Source organism: Canis lupus, chromosome 29 (genome assembly GCF_003254725.2).
Source record: "Canis lupus dingo isolate Sandy chromosome 29, ASM325472v2, whole genome shotgun sequence".
Taxonomy (NCBI): Eukaryota; Metazoa; Chordata; class Mammalia; order Carnivora; family Canidae; genus Canis; species Canis lupus.
In genome coordinates, this window is record NC_064271.1 from 33322278 (window position 1) to 33342522 (window position 20245).

At 35.9% G+C, this 20245-nt stretch overlaps 1 protein-coding gene across 16 annotated transcripts in view; it reads left to right on the top strand.

The window, feature by feature from the left end:
• CNBD1 (cyclic nucleotide binding domain containing 1) overlaps positions 1-20245 on the top strand; it is a 539688-nt gene that overhangs the window by 99156 nt on the left and 420287 nt on the right. For all 16 annotated transcript variants that reach the window (XR_003130387.3, XM_025433554.3, XM_025433558.3 and 13 more), the window contains one exon: positions 3422-3586. Coding sequence is in view for 15 of the 16 variants with exons in the window: in XM_025433554.3 (XP_025289339.3) it covers positions 3422-3586 (165 nt within the window). In the remaining variant the exon portion in view is untranslated. The remainder of the gene's footprint in view (positions 1-3421; positions 3587-20245) is intronic.

The window sequence follows — 20245 nt, forward strand, 5'->3', positions numbered from 1 at the left end:
ATGAAAAGGGGAGACTTTGGATTTGGCATAGACATTTGTTTAATAGAAACTAGGGAAATATTGCTTACCTCATCTAATCTTAAATATTCTTTCTTATATTATATGAGATGACAGGATTCCAATGTTTGCTGTCAAGAGTATATAATGGAACTTGCCTTTGAATCCTCAATTGTAACTTTTGATATGTTGGCAATATGTAGGACAAAGTCAGCACTCTTGTTCAGCATAAGACAAAGCTTGCAATTTACAAACTTACATCCTGGGGATGGAATTTACCCATAATTATTTCCCTGGTTTGGCATTAGTGGTAATTAAGCTAAGCTTAATAAATGGAGTTAACATAGTACACTTAAAGTGGCTATTTATTTATTTTTTTATGAGTCAGGCTGACTTCACTTTCTAAAAAAAAAAGGAATGAAGAATCCTATAGCAAACACCTTATGAAAGATCCCATATATTATTCTGGCTCTAACTACTACCTAGTAAAATTTATATGGATTTACAAAAAAGTGGGGGAGAGAGTTACAGAAAGACTTGGGGAACTGATTTTAAAAGTTCTTAAGAACTATAATACAAGAATGCATGGATGACAATGTGATGTGTGTGATGTGATGTGATGTGTGTGATGACCTCTGAACTAATCAGATCTGGATTTGAATTTCAGTTCTGCAATTTGGCAATTGTGTTGCCTCAAAAGATTACCTAAAACTTTGAACCTTAAGTCTCGTCATCTAAAATGGAGATGATAATACTCTACAGTGATGTTGGAGGATTGAATGAGATAATGTATACTAAATGTATTTTATTTTATTTTGCTTGGTGGTGGTGCTAATCCCTATCACCTGAATTTACTGAGGCTTTTTTTGTTTTTAATATGACCAATTTAGAAACACTGATAGCTACAAAACTCATTATTTTGCACAAAAACTATTATTTTACTAATGCATGATTGTGTAATATACCCTGGCTATTTAGACAACATTGGTCCACTGAGTTAACAGTGGACATTTAGATAGATCTAACATATGTTGACACGTCTATGCAATATATGAAGATCACAATCTTTAATATCATCACTGGTCATTAGAAAAGTCTTAAGTGTTAGGAAGCTGTCAAGTTTATAGAAGTGGATGCAAATTTTCCAAAAATCAAATTGTTACTTGAAAGGTTGAACTTTAATCCAAAGCAACAGACACTGTATATTGGAAATGACAACTGCACTTCACTCATTTTTGAGAAAATATATTCCAGACATCCAAGTTATATCTAAACATCCAAGTCATTATTGTAGTTTGGTTTTTGGCTGTTCTTTCAAGTAAATATGGAATGCAGTGAAAAAAGTGGATAATTTGTCCTACAAATCAGGTAATAACTCACTTTTACTTGAGACAAAAATCTCTTTGAAATGCTGTAAAGATGTTTTATCTATACTTTTCATTTTGTCATACAGAATATCACAAAGAAATGTACAGGGTCAGAGGTTTGAGATTTAATAAAATTAACTTCTCAGAAAATGAGTTTTGAATTTTGTATGACTGAATATTTTAGACTATATATATTGCATTATTGCTAGTTTTACTAGATAATGATGAGGATAATTTCTACCACTTCCTGAAGAACATAGGGCACAATTTAATCAATTAATCAAGTAATGTGTGTGATCACCAACTGTTCATTCCTTTTTTAATTTTTTAATTTTTTAATTTATTTTTATTTATATTATTATTATTATTATTATTTGTGCTTTTTCGTGCTTTCATGCTTTAACCAGTATCTCCTGGTTAAATTTTAAGAAGCTTAAATGTCACTGAGGACTATTCTAAATCTGTTGGCTGGCTTGAGTTTTCCAACACAAAGTAGGAAATCCAGGAGTCCCCTTCCTTAGGTAAATATGATGAAGTTTGGCCCAAAGAATAGTAGGTCTAATTGGGACTTACCTTCCATATTCCTGCCACAAAGCCTGCCATAACCTCATCCTTTCCCTCCAGTCCGTGGACCTTTCTTCTCCAGAATATAAGAAATTTATTCCATTTGCATTTCAGCATCCAGGCTACGTAGGGGAAAACCAATCGCTTTATACCTGATTTCTTATCATTGCTGAGTTTTACTCTGCTTAGACAATTTATGAGAGTAACTAGGGATAGAGTCTTAAGTGGGGTTCTAATTCTGGAAGGAATGGTTGAGGTTCTGTGAAAGTGATAGAAGGGGAAATGGATTTTGGCTTTTAATTTTATCTTTTTAAGTTATGCGAAGCTATCTTTTTTCTGTATACATCAAATAAGTAAGCTTTACTACTAAGCTTTAACATCTGCAAACTTTAGAGAGTGCAGAAACTCCAGATTTACTAGCTATTAGTGGTAAGACAAATTATATAAACTCTTTAACCTGAAACTTCCTTATCTTATCAATGGAGGATATTATTGCTTATTTCATATAGTTAATATTAATGAGTGTGTATATAATATTAAGCAGAACAGCTAGCATGAAAACTCAAGTATGTGTTAGATGTTAATGTGATTATTTAGTATTATTATTCCACATAATGTTTATCTTATATTTAAGTATGATTTTTATATTTTTGTAATATATGATCTATGATCATTTGGGCTTATATCATCTCCTCCACAATTTTTTTTTTTTTAAGAATAGACAGCATTTGTTAGTTTTTGTTCTTAGGTTTTTAGTGACTTCTTAATAAGAATGATTGGAGCTAGAAAAATGAACGGGGAATTGCCATTCTTTCATACATCTCCTGGGGACTTGGGTGTATAACATACGATTAGCAGAAGAATAAAGAACAATGTATGCTTTCAAGATGTTCATAATTTACCAGTTGGAAACAAAAACTTTTATTTATTTTTATTTATTTATTCATGAGAGACACACAGAGAGAGGCAGAGACATAGGCAGAGAGAGAAGCAGGCTCCAGGCAGGGAGCCCGATGTGGGACTCAATCCCGGAACTCGAGGATCACTCCAGAACCAAAGGCAGAACCTCAAACCACTGAGCAACCCAGGCATCCCTGAAACAAAAGTTCTTAAAAGCACTTTGATCATTGGTGTGAAGAAAACAAAAAACAAGTGTATGGCTATAAAGAGAAGGATATTAATCACTGACGTTGAATATTTTCTTTAATTATGTACACCTAATTACAAAAGATGTTTCAATTACTTAAGACAGTTATAATACATATAATCAAGTTTAGTATGTAGAAAATATTTTTTAGGCTTAACAGAATGACATATTTAACTGCACAACTGATGATTGATAAAAAAAAAACCTAAGGCGTTGAAAAGGCATACATTATTAAAATGCCAAATTATCTCACAACAGTGCCTTTCTACTCTTGACAGTAAAGATTTCATGTCAGTCATTTTTGTACAATATGCAACACCATAATCTGTTATGTTCCTTTGTTCAGAAAACCTACTGAAGACACAGTAGAAGAACAACAACATGATGATCAACGTGATGATTCTCACAATATAGCTATCCATGTTAAAAAAGCACGTGGTGGCCTTACTTTATATGAACCCAAAAGATTTGAAGAGGAATTTGTAGAATTCCTGGATATTTTAAAGAAATTGTAAGTATTTTTAATATATCACTTCTTATAGTTGAACAATAATTTTGAAAAGCTTCCCTTTTTTATAAATTAGTTGCTTGCAGCCAAGTGCTTTAATTGTAATCTACCTTTAGAGCTTGATTCAGGAGAGGTAGAAATACTGAATACTTTCTAGATGAATGCAGTCTTCACCATTTTAATTTTTGTGCCATATCATGGATATATTGGTAATATATACAGTATGGCACATCATTTTAATTTTCAGTTGCAGGCAAAATAGGTATTATTTACTGATTGTGTTAAATCAAAATTATGTTTAAGATTTCATCAGCTTATGGTTACTTGTCAGCTCTTCATTAAGCATTTCAACTGTCTTCCCCATCATGGAGGCTTTAAAATAAACTTACCTCATATACTTTTTAACTTCTTGGAAGACTTTGCTTATGATTGGGTACAACTACCTCAAGGAAATGGAGAAGTAGGAGAAAGGAGGCATTGAATCTAGGTGGAGGCTCGTTACAGAGGTGATATTGGGTTTATGCATAAATTAAAGTTGAAATGACCATGGGAAAATGTGATAATGGAATAAGGATTGACAACACAGACAAAATGAAGAGAGAGTGTCAAGACCAAAATTGTGCCTGAAAGACCAAGAGTATGTAATGAGAAAATAAAAGCCTGTCATTAGTGTTTGTAGGAATACACCAAGAATTCTATGCTATAAGCACTCATCTTCAAAATTGTCATTGCAGAGGTACCTGGGTGACTCAGTTGGATAAGTGGCTGATTCTTGTCTTGATCTCAGCTCAGGTCTTGATCTCACAGTCCTGAGTTCATGCCCAGCGCAGAGCCTACTTGAAAAAATATTGTCATTGCAAATTTGAGAAAATATGATCAGGGCTTCCAGGAAATTTGGGAATAGTCAGATTTCTGATACTTTTACTTATAACAACATCAACAAAATAAACATGGCAAATGCTAGTCCCTTTATAAAAAAGTAGGTGTGAGGGAATTGTAGAGAAAGAAATCGTAACTACCTGCCATAGAGGGGTATAATTAACTGGTAAGTGGCAGAAATAGAAAATTTAATAAGAATGTGTTCAGTAATTATGTTAAAAGTATACTTTGGTAGAAAATCACTAAAACACTGAAAGTTACTGGAGCTATAGCCACTTTCATTCCATTAAACCATAATGTTGACAAAAATTGCATTGGATTAAATTTTTTAACTGCCTGGAAACCAATGAATCACTCACTGCTGATTTAAGATTGTACTCAGCTGCAGGATTTTCAATGGGGTAAATCTGTCTTTCTGAAAATAATGAGGTGGCACTTCCCAGATGACAAAAGTTTGGATCTAAGATGCAAGAGGAGCTGAAGTGGCTATGGTTCTCTGGAAAGGTGTTAAAATACAAAGTGGTAAATCTAGGTTGAAGTCAGGAAGGATACTACAAATGAATAAAAACCCAGTACCATGTTAGCAATAGATTGAAGCAGGAGCCATGGTGGAAGGCTATCCAAACTCAGGGTAGAATTGACAAAGAATCCACTGCTTTGTCCTTATATAGACATTTAACAACCAATCTCCAAATCCATTTAACAGCCAATCTCCAAATACCCTAGACAATAGATGTTGGGAGAGTGACAATTTCCAGAACCCACTCTCTCAGTCACATGGAGACAATGGATGGGTAGGTAGATCAAATCCTGAAGTACTCCAGTCTTTCACTTTAAGTGGCTCAGAATTGGCCAAGTATGATTCTTCAAAATGAAGGTAGCAGATCTTGACTGCTGCCAATGAGTGGGGCTGAGTTACAAGGGCAGAGTGAATGAGAAGGGAACTCACTTTTATGTTTGATATTCACACAAAGCTTTAATTTCTATACATAAAATTTCTGATTCATCCTCATCTCAGTGCTTTGGATTGGACATGGTAAGCTAGTCAGTAAAAGAGCATTACATGTTCTAAATCCACAATCTATATTTGTTCTTCTACAGGCATGCTCTTTATCTTCTTGTCTCCCTGGTACACTAGTGTATTCATTTTCCATCACTGTGTAACAAATTATCATAAACATAGTGGCTTAAAGCAACATCCATTTATCATCTCTCTGGGCAAGGCTTAGCTGGGTCCACTGCTCATGTCTCAGCAAGGCTTCAACCAAGTCATTCATGGAGGTACATTCCTTTCTGGAGCATGAGGTTCTCTTCCAAGCTTGTAAGTATTGTTGGCAGAATTTAGCTCCTTGTGGTTGTAGGGCTGAGGTCCCTACTTTCTTTCTGACTAAGTCAGGGCCTATTTAGGCTCCTAAAGGCCCACAGATCCTTGTTGAGTCACCCTCTTTCAGACCTTCCCACCAAGGAAGCTTAAATATTAAAAGCCAGCAAGGGAGAGTCTCTCCTTCTCCTATTCTGCTAAAATGACGTGTTATATAACCTAACTAAGGACATGTATATTCCATCACCTTTGTCATGTTATATTGGTTAGAAATGAATCATAGATTTTGCCTCCATCTGTTTATTGATGGATAAGTTGTCACCTCTGTAGCCCTCCCTTTATCTCTAACTGAACTGTGATCAGATTGATAGGCTGCTTTAGTGTTGTGATTTAATAGAGTTTTTTAAAGTAACTACCTTATGCTTTCTAAGGTTTTTCCCTTTGTTATTCTGTCTGAAATTTTAACAAACAAATTTTGAGTAACAGTAGCCTCTTTTTAAAGAAATTCAAATATGCATGGTAAGAGTAAGAAGCTATGGCTTGGGGGTACCTGGGTATCTTCAGTCGGTTGAGCACCTGACTCCTGGTTTTGCCTGCAGTCATGATCTCAGGGGCATAGGATCAAGTCCTGGATCAGGTTCTGCACTCTGAGCATGGAGCCCGCTTGAGAATTCTCTCTCCCACTCTATCTCTCCCCTCCAACATACTCTCCTCATGCTGAGGGGGCAGTACAGTACACTTTTATTGATATTTTTACTGGGTTTATATTCAATTGGTAAGGGATAGCATTTAAGAAGAGGAAGTATTTTAGAAGGAGAATGCATGCACTTGCTCTCTCTCTCAAAAACAAAGAAGCTATTGATTATTGATTACTTGGTGAGGTTTGGCTAAATCATACTGATTATTTAACTCCTACTTTAATTCAGCAGCTTTGAGTAAATGGTGCTAGAGGGGAGGAAGGATAAATGATTTTGAAACATTAAAATCAATAGAAAGGGCATGTCTGGGAGGTGTCTCTAGAGAGGTGGGGTTTGAGTAACTAAAGGATGCTGTGTAATTGGAAAGTATGTGTGGAGAACAGACTGAGAAGGAAAGATGAGAGATAGAAGAAAGAGTTGGGAGACTTTTTGTTAAGTTTTTTATTCTAAGGCATATTGGATTGAATATAAGCTTGTCATGTGTATTAGTTAAGATTTTGAATTGTAACCAATAGAAATTGATTCTGGTTAAAACAAACAAAGAAAAAAATGGTGAGGGAGAGAGGAGAAACCTATGGAAGAATATTTTGGATAGCTCCCAAAATAGAAGAACTATTAGATGCTGGAGATGATATGAACTAGAGTAGCCCTGGATGTCTCAAGATATAACAATGGATTCAATCATCTACAAGTATTTTTGGTTGGGGGTTTTTGGGCCCACAATTCAGTTCCAGGGATAAGGAGTCACATTGTTGTAGTTTGTTTTTGTACCCACCCCTTGGATAAATGCTGAGGGGGCAGTAGACTTTTATTGATATTTTTACTGGGCTTATATTCAGTTGGTAAAGGATAGCATTTAAGTATTTCAGAAGGAGGAGGAAGTAGATCATAAATAAACGACATCAAAAATTATGAATTAAGACATGAGTTGGAAAACAAAACAAAACAAAACAAAAGACATGAGTTGGAATTTTAATTTATAAATAAATTTACTGATACAATATTTTCACCCATTAATTAATGAATTCAGCATATACTTTTGAACTCCTGTAGGTGCTTCTGGCAACATTCTGGGTATTGGGACTTTAGTGGTGAAAACACAGTATCTTTGTCCTCATGGGATCGTATATCTAATGTAAGAGTCCAAGGTAATAAACACAAATGTATTTTGTCAGTTAGTGATAAATGCTAGAAATAAAAGCTAATGCAGAATAGGGGGATAGGGTATGATGAAAATGATCCAAAAAATTCTTTCCTGAAAGGTGACATTGATCAGATAATTTCATGAAATGAGAGAGCTAGCCAATCAAATATCATAGAGAAGTGCATTCCAAGCAATGAAAGAGGCCAGGATAGCAAAGTGTTTTGAAAAGTGAAAAAGAAAAATTTGGCAAGGAGGCTAGTGCTGTGAAAAAGTGTAAGTGAGAGGAAAAGGCAGAAATGAGGCTTTGGAGGTGGCCAGGAACCAGATCATAACCTTGAGTCCTGTAGACCATGGTAGGTTTTTAATCTTGGTGTGACTGGCAAAATAGGAGTGACATGTTATGATTTAAATGGTAATAGGTCATGTGTGGAAAGCTGACTTTGGGTGCAGGAGATTTAGGCTATGTGGAATTGCTCTCAGTGAGAGATGACTGTAGCCTGAATTCTGTGTTAGGGAATTCGGTTTGATATATAGAACTTGATTTTATTTATTTTTTTAAAGACGAGCAATTGATAGTCCTGGAAGCATATCAAATTATTTGCTCAACTTGACCACTAACAGTCAGTTTCCTGGACAAATGATCTAAAACTCTCACGTGTTTGTATTTGATTACATTGTCTATAACACCACCAGCTTTTAAAATGCAATTATGGATTGCTTTGGTAAAAATAATTGGTTTCTTTATAAATGACTAATTTCTGAAAAGAAAAGTGACATGCATATATATTTGTGAGGGTTGTGGAAAGGATAGGAGAAGAGACAAACTATAAATGAGCTGTGAAAAGCAGTTTAAGATCCTCTGAGAAAACTTGGCCCAATTGTGTTTTCTCCTACTTTCTCCAATTAAAGATGTTTCCTTTGATGGAATGAGGCATCAGAAGATCATTATGTTTCAGTGAAGCAGTGATGCAAAGCCCTTCTCAGGAATGACTCAGAGGAACTGCTCCCTGGAAGGACATGAGGATTTTTGCTTTTTAGATTCAGGCTGCTTAAAATCCAAATGCAATATGATTATTAACTGTTATTTTCTAGTGAAAGGGCATATAAAATGAGGAATTATAATCTCAAACTATGCTGATGAGAGAAAAAAAAACTTTGTGGGGTTAATTCTGTTAAAAATACAGAGTTTGGATAAAAACTGACTGATTGGGGAGGGGGACTTGCCTCTAGAAAAGAAAATCTTTATTTGAAGCTAAAAGGGAACATAGATTAATAAAGAATTTTGTGACTATTACAAATAATTTAAATTTTTGACAGAAAACAATGGTCATTTATGATATAAGACTGGAGCTAAATGAAGAGACTTATTTGTGTTTAGGAGATGAGTTAGCAAGAAACATAAATTGACAGTAGATTGATATTATAGAAGAGTAAGGTGCTTGGTCTGTCTATAATGGTAAGAGTCAAAGTTACTTTGGGATGCACATATTACGAAACACCTGGACTTTGGAGTCTGAAAGACCTGGGTTCTAAACTAGACCCCTCTAATTACTGGTTGTATGATCTTGGGCAAACTTCTACCTCTTGATATACAATTTGCTAATCTATAAAAAGGGCACAATTAGATGTATCCCATTTTTTTAATTTCTTCAAGAAAGAATATGTAAATTCCTCTTACAGCTTATTAATAAATGATGCCTATTAATTATTTATCATATATTTACATTAGCTTACAAAGTTGTCAGTAATATTTTCACCCTGAAGTTTCAGGAACTACTATTTGGCCACAAATTAATTGGTATTTCAAAAAATTATATTTTTATGCTGTTCTGTTGTTTGGAAATAAGCAAATATCCTCTATTACAATGTTTCTTACAAAAGAATTTTTTTTTTCACCGTGCAGGTGCTTTAGTTCATTTGGGCTGCTATAACAAGAATAGCATAGATTGGGTGGCTTTAAACAATAGAAATTTATTTCTCACAATTCTGGAGCCTGGGAAGTCTAAGATCAAGGCAGATTCTTTTTCTGGTGAAGTCCCTCTTCTTGGTTCATAGATGATTGTCTGATGGTGTCCTCACATGAAGGAAGGGGTGAGAGTTCTTTGGAGTCTCTTTCTAAGGGCACTAAATTAGGTATTCTGAGACTCAGTTTCCAACATGTGGAGTTGTGGGGGTTCACAACCAACTGCAAAGTGTTGAAGAATTCAACTCAATTCTGACACTATCTGGACATATCAGAAGATTCCACAGATTAAGGGTTCACTCCTACAAGACTGCACCTCCCCATCACCCTGATGCTTGTGACAAACCCAGGCAGTTACCTGCCATTCTAACTACCTGGCTAGAAATCATAAATTTCTATGACTCCCTTTTTGGAATTGATTAATTTGGCAGAGTGGCTCACGGAACTCAGAGAAACATTTTACTTACTTGATCACTTATTTCTTATAAAAGGATATAACACAGAAACAATCAGATAAAAGAGATGCATAGGACAAGGTGTATGAGAAGGGGCATGAAGCTTCTATGCCCTCTCAGGGTGTGCCCCAAATTTCCTCTTGTTCATATACTTGGAAGCTCTCCAAACCTTGTCCTTTTTGGTTTAATGGGGGTTTCATTACAGAGTCATGATTGATTGAGTCATTGGCCAATGGTGATTGATTTTATCTCCAGGTCCTCTCCCTCCCTGTAGGTGGGAAAGGTTGGGAGTGGGGGCAGAGAATGAAAGTTCCAACCTTTTATTCATATAGTTGGTTCCTTTGTTAACCAGCCCTCATCCTCAGATGGGGTCCAAAAGTCACCTCATTAATAACAAGACACCTTTGTCAATCTTAACACTAAGGAAATTCCAAGGGTTTTTGGGAGCTGTGAGCCAGGAACTATGGATGAAGACCAGATACATATTCAGATGACCAAATTTATATTTCTTATAAATCATAATATCACAGATACTAATCCCATTCATGAGTGTTCCACTTTCATCACCTAATCATCTCCCAAAGGCCCCACGTCTTAACACTATAATACTGAGGTTTAAGATTTTAGCATGCAGATTTTGGGAGGACACAAACATTACGACCATAATAAGATGTATATTATTTCAACATAGATGTGAATGTTAAAACTGTGACTTCTTGTCTTGGGTGACAATTTCATTTTTGCATTTCAAGTTAGAATCTTTTTTTCACAGAAATATTTTACTAAGTACTTGGTATCAGTACTTTCTTATTACATTAGATTTATAAGTACTTTTTTCTGAAATTATCACAGAAATCAAGTTATTGTTAAAAATTTTATGTGTGGCCTCACAAAGGACATTACTTGCCTTCCTAATGCAACTACTTATTTTCACAAAGTCCTCTTGAAAGTTAGTTCTAATGTTATCAAGCAAGATGTCTTAGTTTCGTATCTATAAAATTATCCATTATATGTACAAGTAGAATGTTTTTGTACTTTGGGATTTGCTATCTAATGGCATAAAGAACTGTTTTGGGGAGACTTAGGAAATCAAGTCTAGGCCTAAGTAGTACTATATCTAGAAACTCTTGGAAAGGTTTCCTTGTTTCCAGTAGAGTATAAGTCTGCATGGTAACTGTTGTCTGAATGTCAAATTTTGGATCTAATTGCAGAAAGGTAATAAACTATTTGGTGGTCTTTAAAAGCTTGAAACATAATTCCTTATTTGTCCCTCCTGTTTCACCCATTAAACACTTATCCTTGCAAAAATAGTGGTTTAGTTGGTTTCCATAATATTTAAGATTGGTATGAAAAGCTTGTGGCTTGCACAGGCCTTGATTTGGCTAAAGAGAGTGTTATGAGTAGTCTGTGATGTGTTTGCAATATTCATCTATAGTTCTCAGTGGATTTGAGACTCTACTTCCTATCTCATGGTCTACATGGAATTTAGTTTCAAAATGAGCCACTGCATTGAGTTTGTTGCTGTACAGCAAGTTATTCCACCAACATATGGTTCAATGCTCTTTCTTCTACATTATATCCTTGTCAACAAGCATGACCTAAAACTAAATTGGAAAAAGTTCTTTTTGAAGCATTTATTATTTTGGCTAAAAATGTTGATACATACTTTTCTACCATTTGCTATTTGATGTTAAAATTTAAATAATTTGGGGGAAATGTTTGAAGATGATGGAGGAGTAGGAGTCCTCATCCCACCTGGTCCCACCAATTTACCTAGGTAACTTTCAAATCATCCTGAACACCTACGAATTCGACCTGAGACTTAAAGAGAACAGCCAAAATTACTACAGAGAGAAGGGTATTCGCTTCTAGCAAGAATTATCTAGGGTGAAATTTACTTAGGTCTTGGTTGATATTCTTGACTCAGCCCACTCACACACCATTCTGCATTGAGCAAAATGACTAGAAGGAAGAACTCAACACAAAATAAAGAATCAGAAACACTATTCTTTGCCACATAATTACAGAATTTGGATTACAATTTGATGTCAGAAAGCCAATTCAGAAGCACAATTATAAAGCTACTTGGTGGCTCTGGAATAAAGCATAAAAGATTCAAGAGATTTCATGACTTCAGGATTTAGATCTAATCAGGCTGAAACTAAAAATCAATTAAATGAGATGCAATCCAAACTGGAGGTCCTAATGACGAGGGCTAATGAGGTGGAAGAGTGAGTGACATAATAGAAGACAAGTTGATGGCAAGGAAGGGGCTGGGGAAAAAAAGAGAACAAAACCAATTAAAAGACCATGAGGAAAAGTTAAGGGAAATAAATGATAGCTTCAGAAGGAAAAATTCACATATAATTGGAGTTCCAGAGAGTGCTGAGAGGGGCAGAGAGTCAGAAAGCATATTTGAACAAATCATAGCTGAGAACTTCCCTAATTTGGGGGGGGGGGAAACAGGCATTCAGATCCAGGAGATAGAGAGGTTCCCCCCCCCCCGCCAAATCAATAAAAAACGTTCAACACCTCAACATTTAATAGTGAAACTTGCAAATTCCAAAGATAAAGAGAAAATCCTTAAAGCAGCAAGAGACAAGAGATCCCTAACTTATATGGGGAAAAATATTAGATCAACAGCAGACCTCTCCACAGAGACCTGGCAGGCCAGAAAGACCTGGCAGAATATATTCAGGGTCCTAAAGGAGAAGAACATGCAGCCAAGAATACTTTATCCAGCAAGGCTCTCATTCAGAATAGCAGGAGAGATAAAGAGCTTCCAATATAGGCAGAAACTGAAAGAATATGTGACTACCAAACCGGCTATGCAAGAAATATTAAGAGGAACCCTGTAAAAGAAAGAGGAAGCCCAAAGAAATAATCCACAAAAACAGGGACTGAATAGGTATTACGAGGACACTAAATTCATATCTTTCAATAGTAACTCAGAACGTGAATGGGCTAAATGATCCCATCAAAAGATGTGGGGTTTCAGACTGGATAAAGAGCAAGACCCATCTATTTCCTGTCTACAAAAGAATCATTTTAGACCTAAGGACACTTCAAGCCTGAAAATGAAAGGTTGGAGAACCATTTACCATTCAAATGGTCCTCAAAAGAAAGCTGAGGTGGCAATCCTCATATCAGATAAAGCTTATCTCAAAGACTATGGTAAGAGATGAAGAGGGACATTATATCATACTTAAAGGATCTATCCAACAAGAGGACCTAACAATCATGAACATATATGCCCCTAATGTGGGAGCTGCCAAGTATATCAATTAATTAATAACCAAAGTAAAGACATACTTACATAATAATACATTAATAGTGGGAGACTTCAACACAGCACTCTCTGCAAATAACAGATCCTCTAAGCACAACATCACCAAAGAAACAAGGGCTTTAAATGATACACTGGACCAGATGGATTTCACAGATATATACAGAACTTTGCATCCAAACACAACTGAATACATATTCTCAAGTGCATGGAACTTTCTCCAGAGTAGACCATATACTGGGTCACAAATCATGTTTCAACTGATACCAAAAGACAGGGATTGTCCCCTGCATATTTTCAGACCATAATGCTTTGAAACTTGAACTCAATCACAAGAAGAAATTTGGAAGAAAAACAGATGGAGGTTAAAGAGCATCCTACAAGGCAGCCTGGGTGGCTCAGCAGTTTAGTTCTGCCTTCAGTCCAGGGCCTAATCCTGGGGACCCGGGATCGAGTCCCATGTCAGGCTTCCTGCATGGAGCCTGCTTCTCCCTCTGCCTGTGTTTCTGCCCCCCCGCATCTCTCATGAATAAATAAATAAAATATTTTTTAAAAAGAGCATCCTACTAAAAGATTAATGGGTCAACCAGGAAATTAGAGAAGAATTCAAAAGATTCATGGAAAAGAATGAAAATGAAGATACAACTATTCAAAATCTTTGGGATACAGCAAAAGCAGTCCTAAGAGGGAAATACATAGCAATACAAGAATCTCTCAAAAAATTGGGAAAAACTCAAATACACAAGCTCACCTTGCACCTAAAGGAACTGGAGAAAGAATAGCAAATAAAACCTACACCAAGCAGAAGAAGAGAGATAATAATGATTCAAGCAGAACTCCATGAAATAGAGACCAGAAGAACTGTAGAACAGATCAACAAAACCAGGTTCTTTGAAAGAATTAATAAGATAGAGAAACCATTAGCCAGCCCTATTAAAAACAAAAGAGAAAAGACTCAAGTTAATAAACTCATGAATGAAAGAGGAGAGATCACAACCAACACCAAGGAAATACAAATAATTTTAAAAACGTATTATGAGCAGCTATACGTCAATAAATTAGGCAATCGCGAAGAAATGGTCGCATTTCTGGAAAACCACAAACTACCAAAACTGGAACAGGAAGAAATAGAAAACCTGAACAGTCCAATAATGAGGGAAGAAATTAAAGCAGTCATCAAAAACCTCCCAAGACACAAAAGTCCAGGGCCAGATGGCTTCCCAGGGGAATTCTATCAAACGTTTAAGGAAGAAAGAATACCTATTCTACTAAAGCTGTTCCGAATGCTAGAAAGGGATGGAATACTTCCAAACTCATTTTATGAGGTCAGCATCACCTTAATTCCAAAACCAGACACAGACCCCACCAAAAAGGAGAATTATAGACCAATATCCCTGATGAACATGGATGCAAAAATTCTCAACAAGATACTAGCCAATAGGATCCAAAGTACATTAAGAAGATTATTCACCATGACCAAGTGGGATTTATCCCTGGGATGCAAGATTGGTTCAACACTGGTAAAACAATCAACGTGATAGATCACATCAACAAGAGAAAAAAACAAGAACCATATGATCCTCTCAATAGATGCAGAGGAAGCATTTGACAAAATACAGTATTCATTCCTGATCAAAACTCTTCAGAGTGTAGGGATAGAGGGAACATTCCTCAGCATCTTAAAAGCCATCTATGAAAAGTCCAAGCAAATATCATTCTCAATGGGGAAAATATGAGAGCCTTTCCCCTAAGATCAGGAACATGACATGGAGGTCCATTCTCACCACTGCTATTCAACATAGTACTAGATATCCTAGCCTCAGCAATCAGACAAGAAAAATAAGTAAAAGGCATTCAAATTGGCAAAGAAGTCAAGCTCTCCCTCTTTGCAGATGACATGATACTGTACGTAGAAAACTCAAAAGACTCCACCCCAAGATTGCTAGAACTCAGAATTTGACAATGTGGCAGGATACAAAATTAAGCCCAGAAATCAGCGGCATTTCTATACACTAAAAATGAGACTGAAGAAAGAGAAATTAAGGAGTCGATCCCATTTACAATTGCACCCAAAAGCATAAGATACCTAGGAATAAACCTAACCAAACAGGTAAAGGATCTATACCCTAAAACCTATGGAACACTTCTGAAAGAAATTGAGGAAGACACAAAAAGATGGAAAAATAGTCCATGCTCATGGATTGGAAGAATTCATATTGTGAAAATGTCTATGGTGCCCAGGGCAATTTACACGTTCAATGCAATCCCTATCAAAATACATGGGCTTTCTTCAGAGTTGGAACAGATCATCTTAAGATTTGTGTGGAATCAGAAAAGACCCTGAATAAAGAAGAAAATATTGAAAAAGAAAACCAGAGCTGGGGGCATCACAATGCCAGATTTCAAATTGTACTACAAACCTGTGATCATCAAGACAGTGTGGTACTGGCACAAAAAGAGACACATAGATCATTGGAACAGAATAGATAACCCTCAACTCTATGGTCAACTAGTATTGGATAAAGCAGGAAAGTCTTTCCACTGGAAAAAGGACAGTCTCTTCAATAAATGGTGCTGGGAAAATTGGATTGCCACATGCAGAAGAATGAAACTAGACCATTCTCGTATACCATACACTAAGATAAACTCAAAATGGGTGAAAGATATAGACAAGATCTTTCAAGATGTTAGACAAGAATCCATCAGAATCCTAGAGCAGAACACAGGCAACACCTTTTTTGAGCTTGGCCACAGCAGTCTCTTGCAAGATACATCTATGAGGGCAAGGGAAACAAAAGCAAAAATGAACTATTGGGTCTTAATCAAGATAAAAATCTTCTTCACAGCAAAAGAAACAGCCAACAAAACTAAAAGACAACCTACAGAATGGGAGAAGATATTTGCAAATGACGTATTAGGGAAAGGGCTAGTAACCAAGATCTATAAAGAACTTATTAAACTCAACAGCAAAGAAACAAACAATCCAATCATGAAATGGGAAAAAGACATGAACAGAAATTTCACCAAAGAAGACATAGACATAGCCAACAAACACATGAGAAAATGCTCCACATCACTTGCCATCAGGGAAATACACGTTAAAGCCACAATGAGATCCCACCTCACACCAGTGAGAATGGTGAAAATTAATAAGACAGGAAACAACAAATGTCAGTGAGGATGTGAAGAAAGGGGAACCCTCATGCATTATTGGTGGGAATGTGAACTGATGCAGTCACCCTGGAAAACTGTGTGGAGCTTCCACAAAGAGTTAAAAATTGAGCTACCCTATGACCCAGCAATTACTACTGGGTGTTATCCCAAAGAACAGATGCAGGGAAATGACAGGACACCTGCACCCCAATGTTTATAGCAGCAATGTCCACAATAGCCAAACAGTGGAAGGAGCCTCGGTGTCCATCAAAAGATGAATGGATAAAGAAGATGTGATCTATGTATACAGTGGAATATTCCTCAGCCATTAGAAATGACAAATACCCACCATTTGCTTCAACGTGGATGGAACTGGAGGGTATTATGCTGAGTGAAGTGAGTCAACGGAGAAGGACAAACATTATATGGTCTCATTCATTTGGGGAATATAAAAATAGTGAAAGGGATTATAGGGGAATGGAGAGAAAATGAGTGGAAAATATCAGAGAGGGTGACAGAAAATGAGAGACATCTAATTCTGGGAAACGAACAAGAGGTTGTGGAAAGATAGATGGGTGGTAACCTATCTTCATAGGAGATCCCATGAGGTATGTGCTTTTAGGGTCATTGTCTATGCTAAATAGGTTTTCAAAGGCTCAGCTTGGACTATCTGCCTCTCAGGTTAACTGCCATTTTTTACAAGGTAACAAGGTAATAGCAATGTGGTGACATGCTAGATTCTTCCAGTGTTGTTGAAAAATGTAACAATTTGTGGTGCTTGACAGAGAAATCTTTTTGATTGAATTACTCTACTTATAATAAACAATTGTGCATCCACAAATACTTATTATTCAATTTTTGCTATTTTAAGTGATTTTGATGCTTTTAAGCTCTAAGAGGTATATTTATCAACAGCTTTCAAGTATTTGCCTTTATTTTCTCCTATGATTACCTTTTTTTGATTGTCTTCACACTTGAGACTAGAATTTATAACAGTTGGAAATTTATCACTTTAAAGAATGAGGCAAATCAAACTATCTTCCAAGAAGAATTACTTTGGGGATGGCATGTTGAGTAGTTCCCTGACCCTCAAGTTAATTATTCCTCTGTCTGTAAGCAACTTTTCTTCATTCTAGCTCTAGATGCCAGCCCTGAGTAAGTGAGCTATCCAGCCCAAGCTTAAGCCCAGTCTCTGGCATGCATTGATGGAGCAATAGTGGAGACTGTTTTATGTCCTGTTTACTTTGCACATTTCTCTACTTCCTTAGTGAATGTCTAACTCACTGTCCAACATTTGCATCTCAATGTAGGTTTATTTTCAGATTTCAGACACATTTTGTAAAAGTATAAAAAGTTAATTAATTTTATTTTTTTAAGATTTATTTATTTATTCATGAGATACAGACCAAGAGAGAGGCAGAGACATAGGCAGAGGGAGAAGCAGGCTCCTTGCAAGCGAGCCCGATGTGGGATTTGATCCTGGATCCTGGGATCACGCCCTGAGCCGAAAGTAGACAGTCAACTGCTATGCTACCCAGGCGTCCCCAAAAGTTCATTAATTTAGATACAACACCAAAGACATGATCCAAGAAAGAAACTTCTGCTCTGAAAAAACAATAAAACTGGACAGCTTCATGCAAAAGAATGAAACTAGACCACTTTCTTAGTTATACACAAAAATAAAATGGATTAAAGACCTAAATGTGGACCTGAAACCATAACAATCCTAGAAGAAAACATTGGCCATAGCAACTTTTCTAGATATATCTTCTGATGCAAGGGAAGCAAAAGCAAAATAAAATTATTAGGGCTATACCAAAATAAAAAGCTTTTGCACAGCAAAGGAAATAATAAAAAATGAAAAGGCAGTGTACTGAATGGGAGAAGATATTTGCAAATGATATATCTGATAAGGGGATAATATATAAAATATATAATGAACTTACACAATTCCACACCAAAAAAAATCAATAAATTTAAAAAATGGGCGAAAGATTTGAATAGACATTTTTCCAAAGACACACAATTATCCAGTAGACACATGAGAAGATGCTCAGCATCACTAATAATTAGAGAAATGCAAATCAAAACCATAATGAAAAATCACTTTATACTTGTCCAAATAGCTAGAATAGAAAATATAAGAAATAACATGTTGGGGAGGATGTAGAGCAAAAGGAATCCTTGTGCACTATTAGTGGGAATGTAAATTGGTGCAATCACTGTGGAAAATAGTATGAAGTATCCTCAAAAAATTGAAAATAGAAATACCATATGATTTAGTAATCTCACTACTGTGTATATACTCAAAGAAAACAAAAACACTAATTCAAGAAGATATATGTACCCCTGTGCTTATTGCAGTATCATTGACAATAGCCAAGATATGGAAGCAACCCCAGTGTGCACTGGCAGATGAATGGATAAAGATGTAGTATATATAACAATAGAATACTATTCAGCCATAAATATGAATGAAATCGTACCATTTGCAACAATATGAGTAGACCCAGAGGGTATTATACTAAGTGAAATAAGTCAGACAGAGAAAGACAAATACCATATGATTTCATTTGTATGTGGAATCTTAAAAACAAAGAATCAAAAAAATCAAACTCTTAAATACAGAGAACAAACTGGTAGTTGCTGGAGGAGAGGGAGGTAGTAGGAGACAGAAGTAGCATGGATGAAATAGGTGAAGAGGATTAGAGGTACAAACTTCCATTTGAGATAAATAAGCCATGAAGATGAAAAATACAACATTGGGAATATTGTCAATAATATTGTAATAACACTGCATAGTGACAGATGGTGACTATACTTATTGTTGTGAGCACTGAGTAATGTATTGTTGAATTAGTGTATTGTACACCTGAAACTAATATAACAATGTATGTTAATTATACTTCAATTTAAAAAAGACTTATCTGAGAAAGACAATATCAAGAGAATGAGAAGTCAAGTCAGACTGGGAGAAGATATTTGCAGAAGACATATCTGATAATACACTATAATCCAAAAAATACAAAGAACTCTAAAATTCAACAATAAGACAACAAACAAATAGATTTTTTAATATAAGCCAAAGACCTTGACACCTCACCAAAGAAGATATACATATTGCAAATAAGGATATGGAAAGATGGCTTCACATCATATGTCATCAGAGAAATGCAAATTTCTAGTAGAGTAGCCAAAATCCAGAACACTGACACCACCAAATGTTGGTGATGATGTGGAACAACAGAAACTCTCATTCATTGCTCCTGGGAATGCTAAGTGGTAAAGCTACTTTGGAAGACAGTTTGGTGGTTTCTTACAAAACTCAATAAAATTTTACCATACCATCCAGCAATTGTACTTCTTGGCATTTACCCAAAGGAGTTGGAGACGTGCACACAAAACCCCACATAGGGGTGATTATAGCAACTTTATTCATCATTGTCAAAGCTTGGAAGCAACAAGGATGTCTCTCACTGAGTAAATGAACAAATTATAGTACCTCCAGACCATGGAATATTATTGTCCTAAAATGAAATGAGCTATCAAGCCATGAAAAGACATGGAGAAAACTTAAATGTACATTACTAAGTAAAAAAAGACAACCTGAAAGGCTACATATGGTATGATTCCGAGTATACAGAATTCTGGAAAATACAAAACTAAGGAGAGAGTAAACAGATGAGTCATTGCCAAGGGTTGGGCAGCTTGAAGGGGTTAACAGATGGAGCATAGAGGATTTTTAGGGCTGTGAAAATACTTG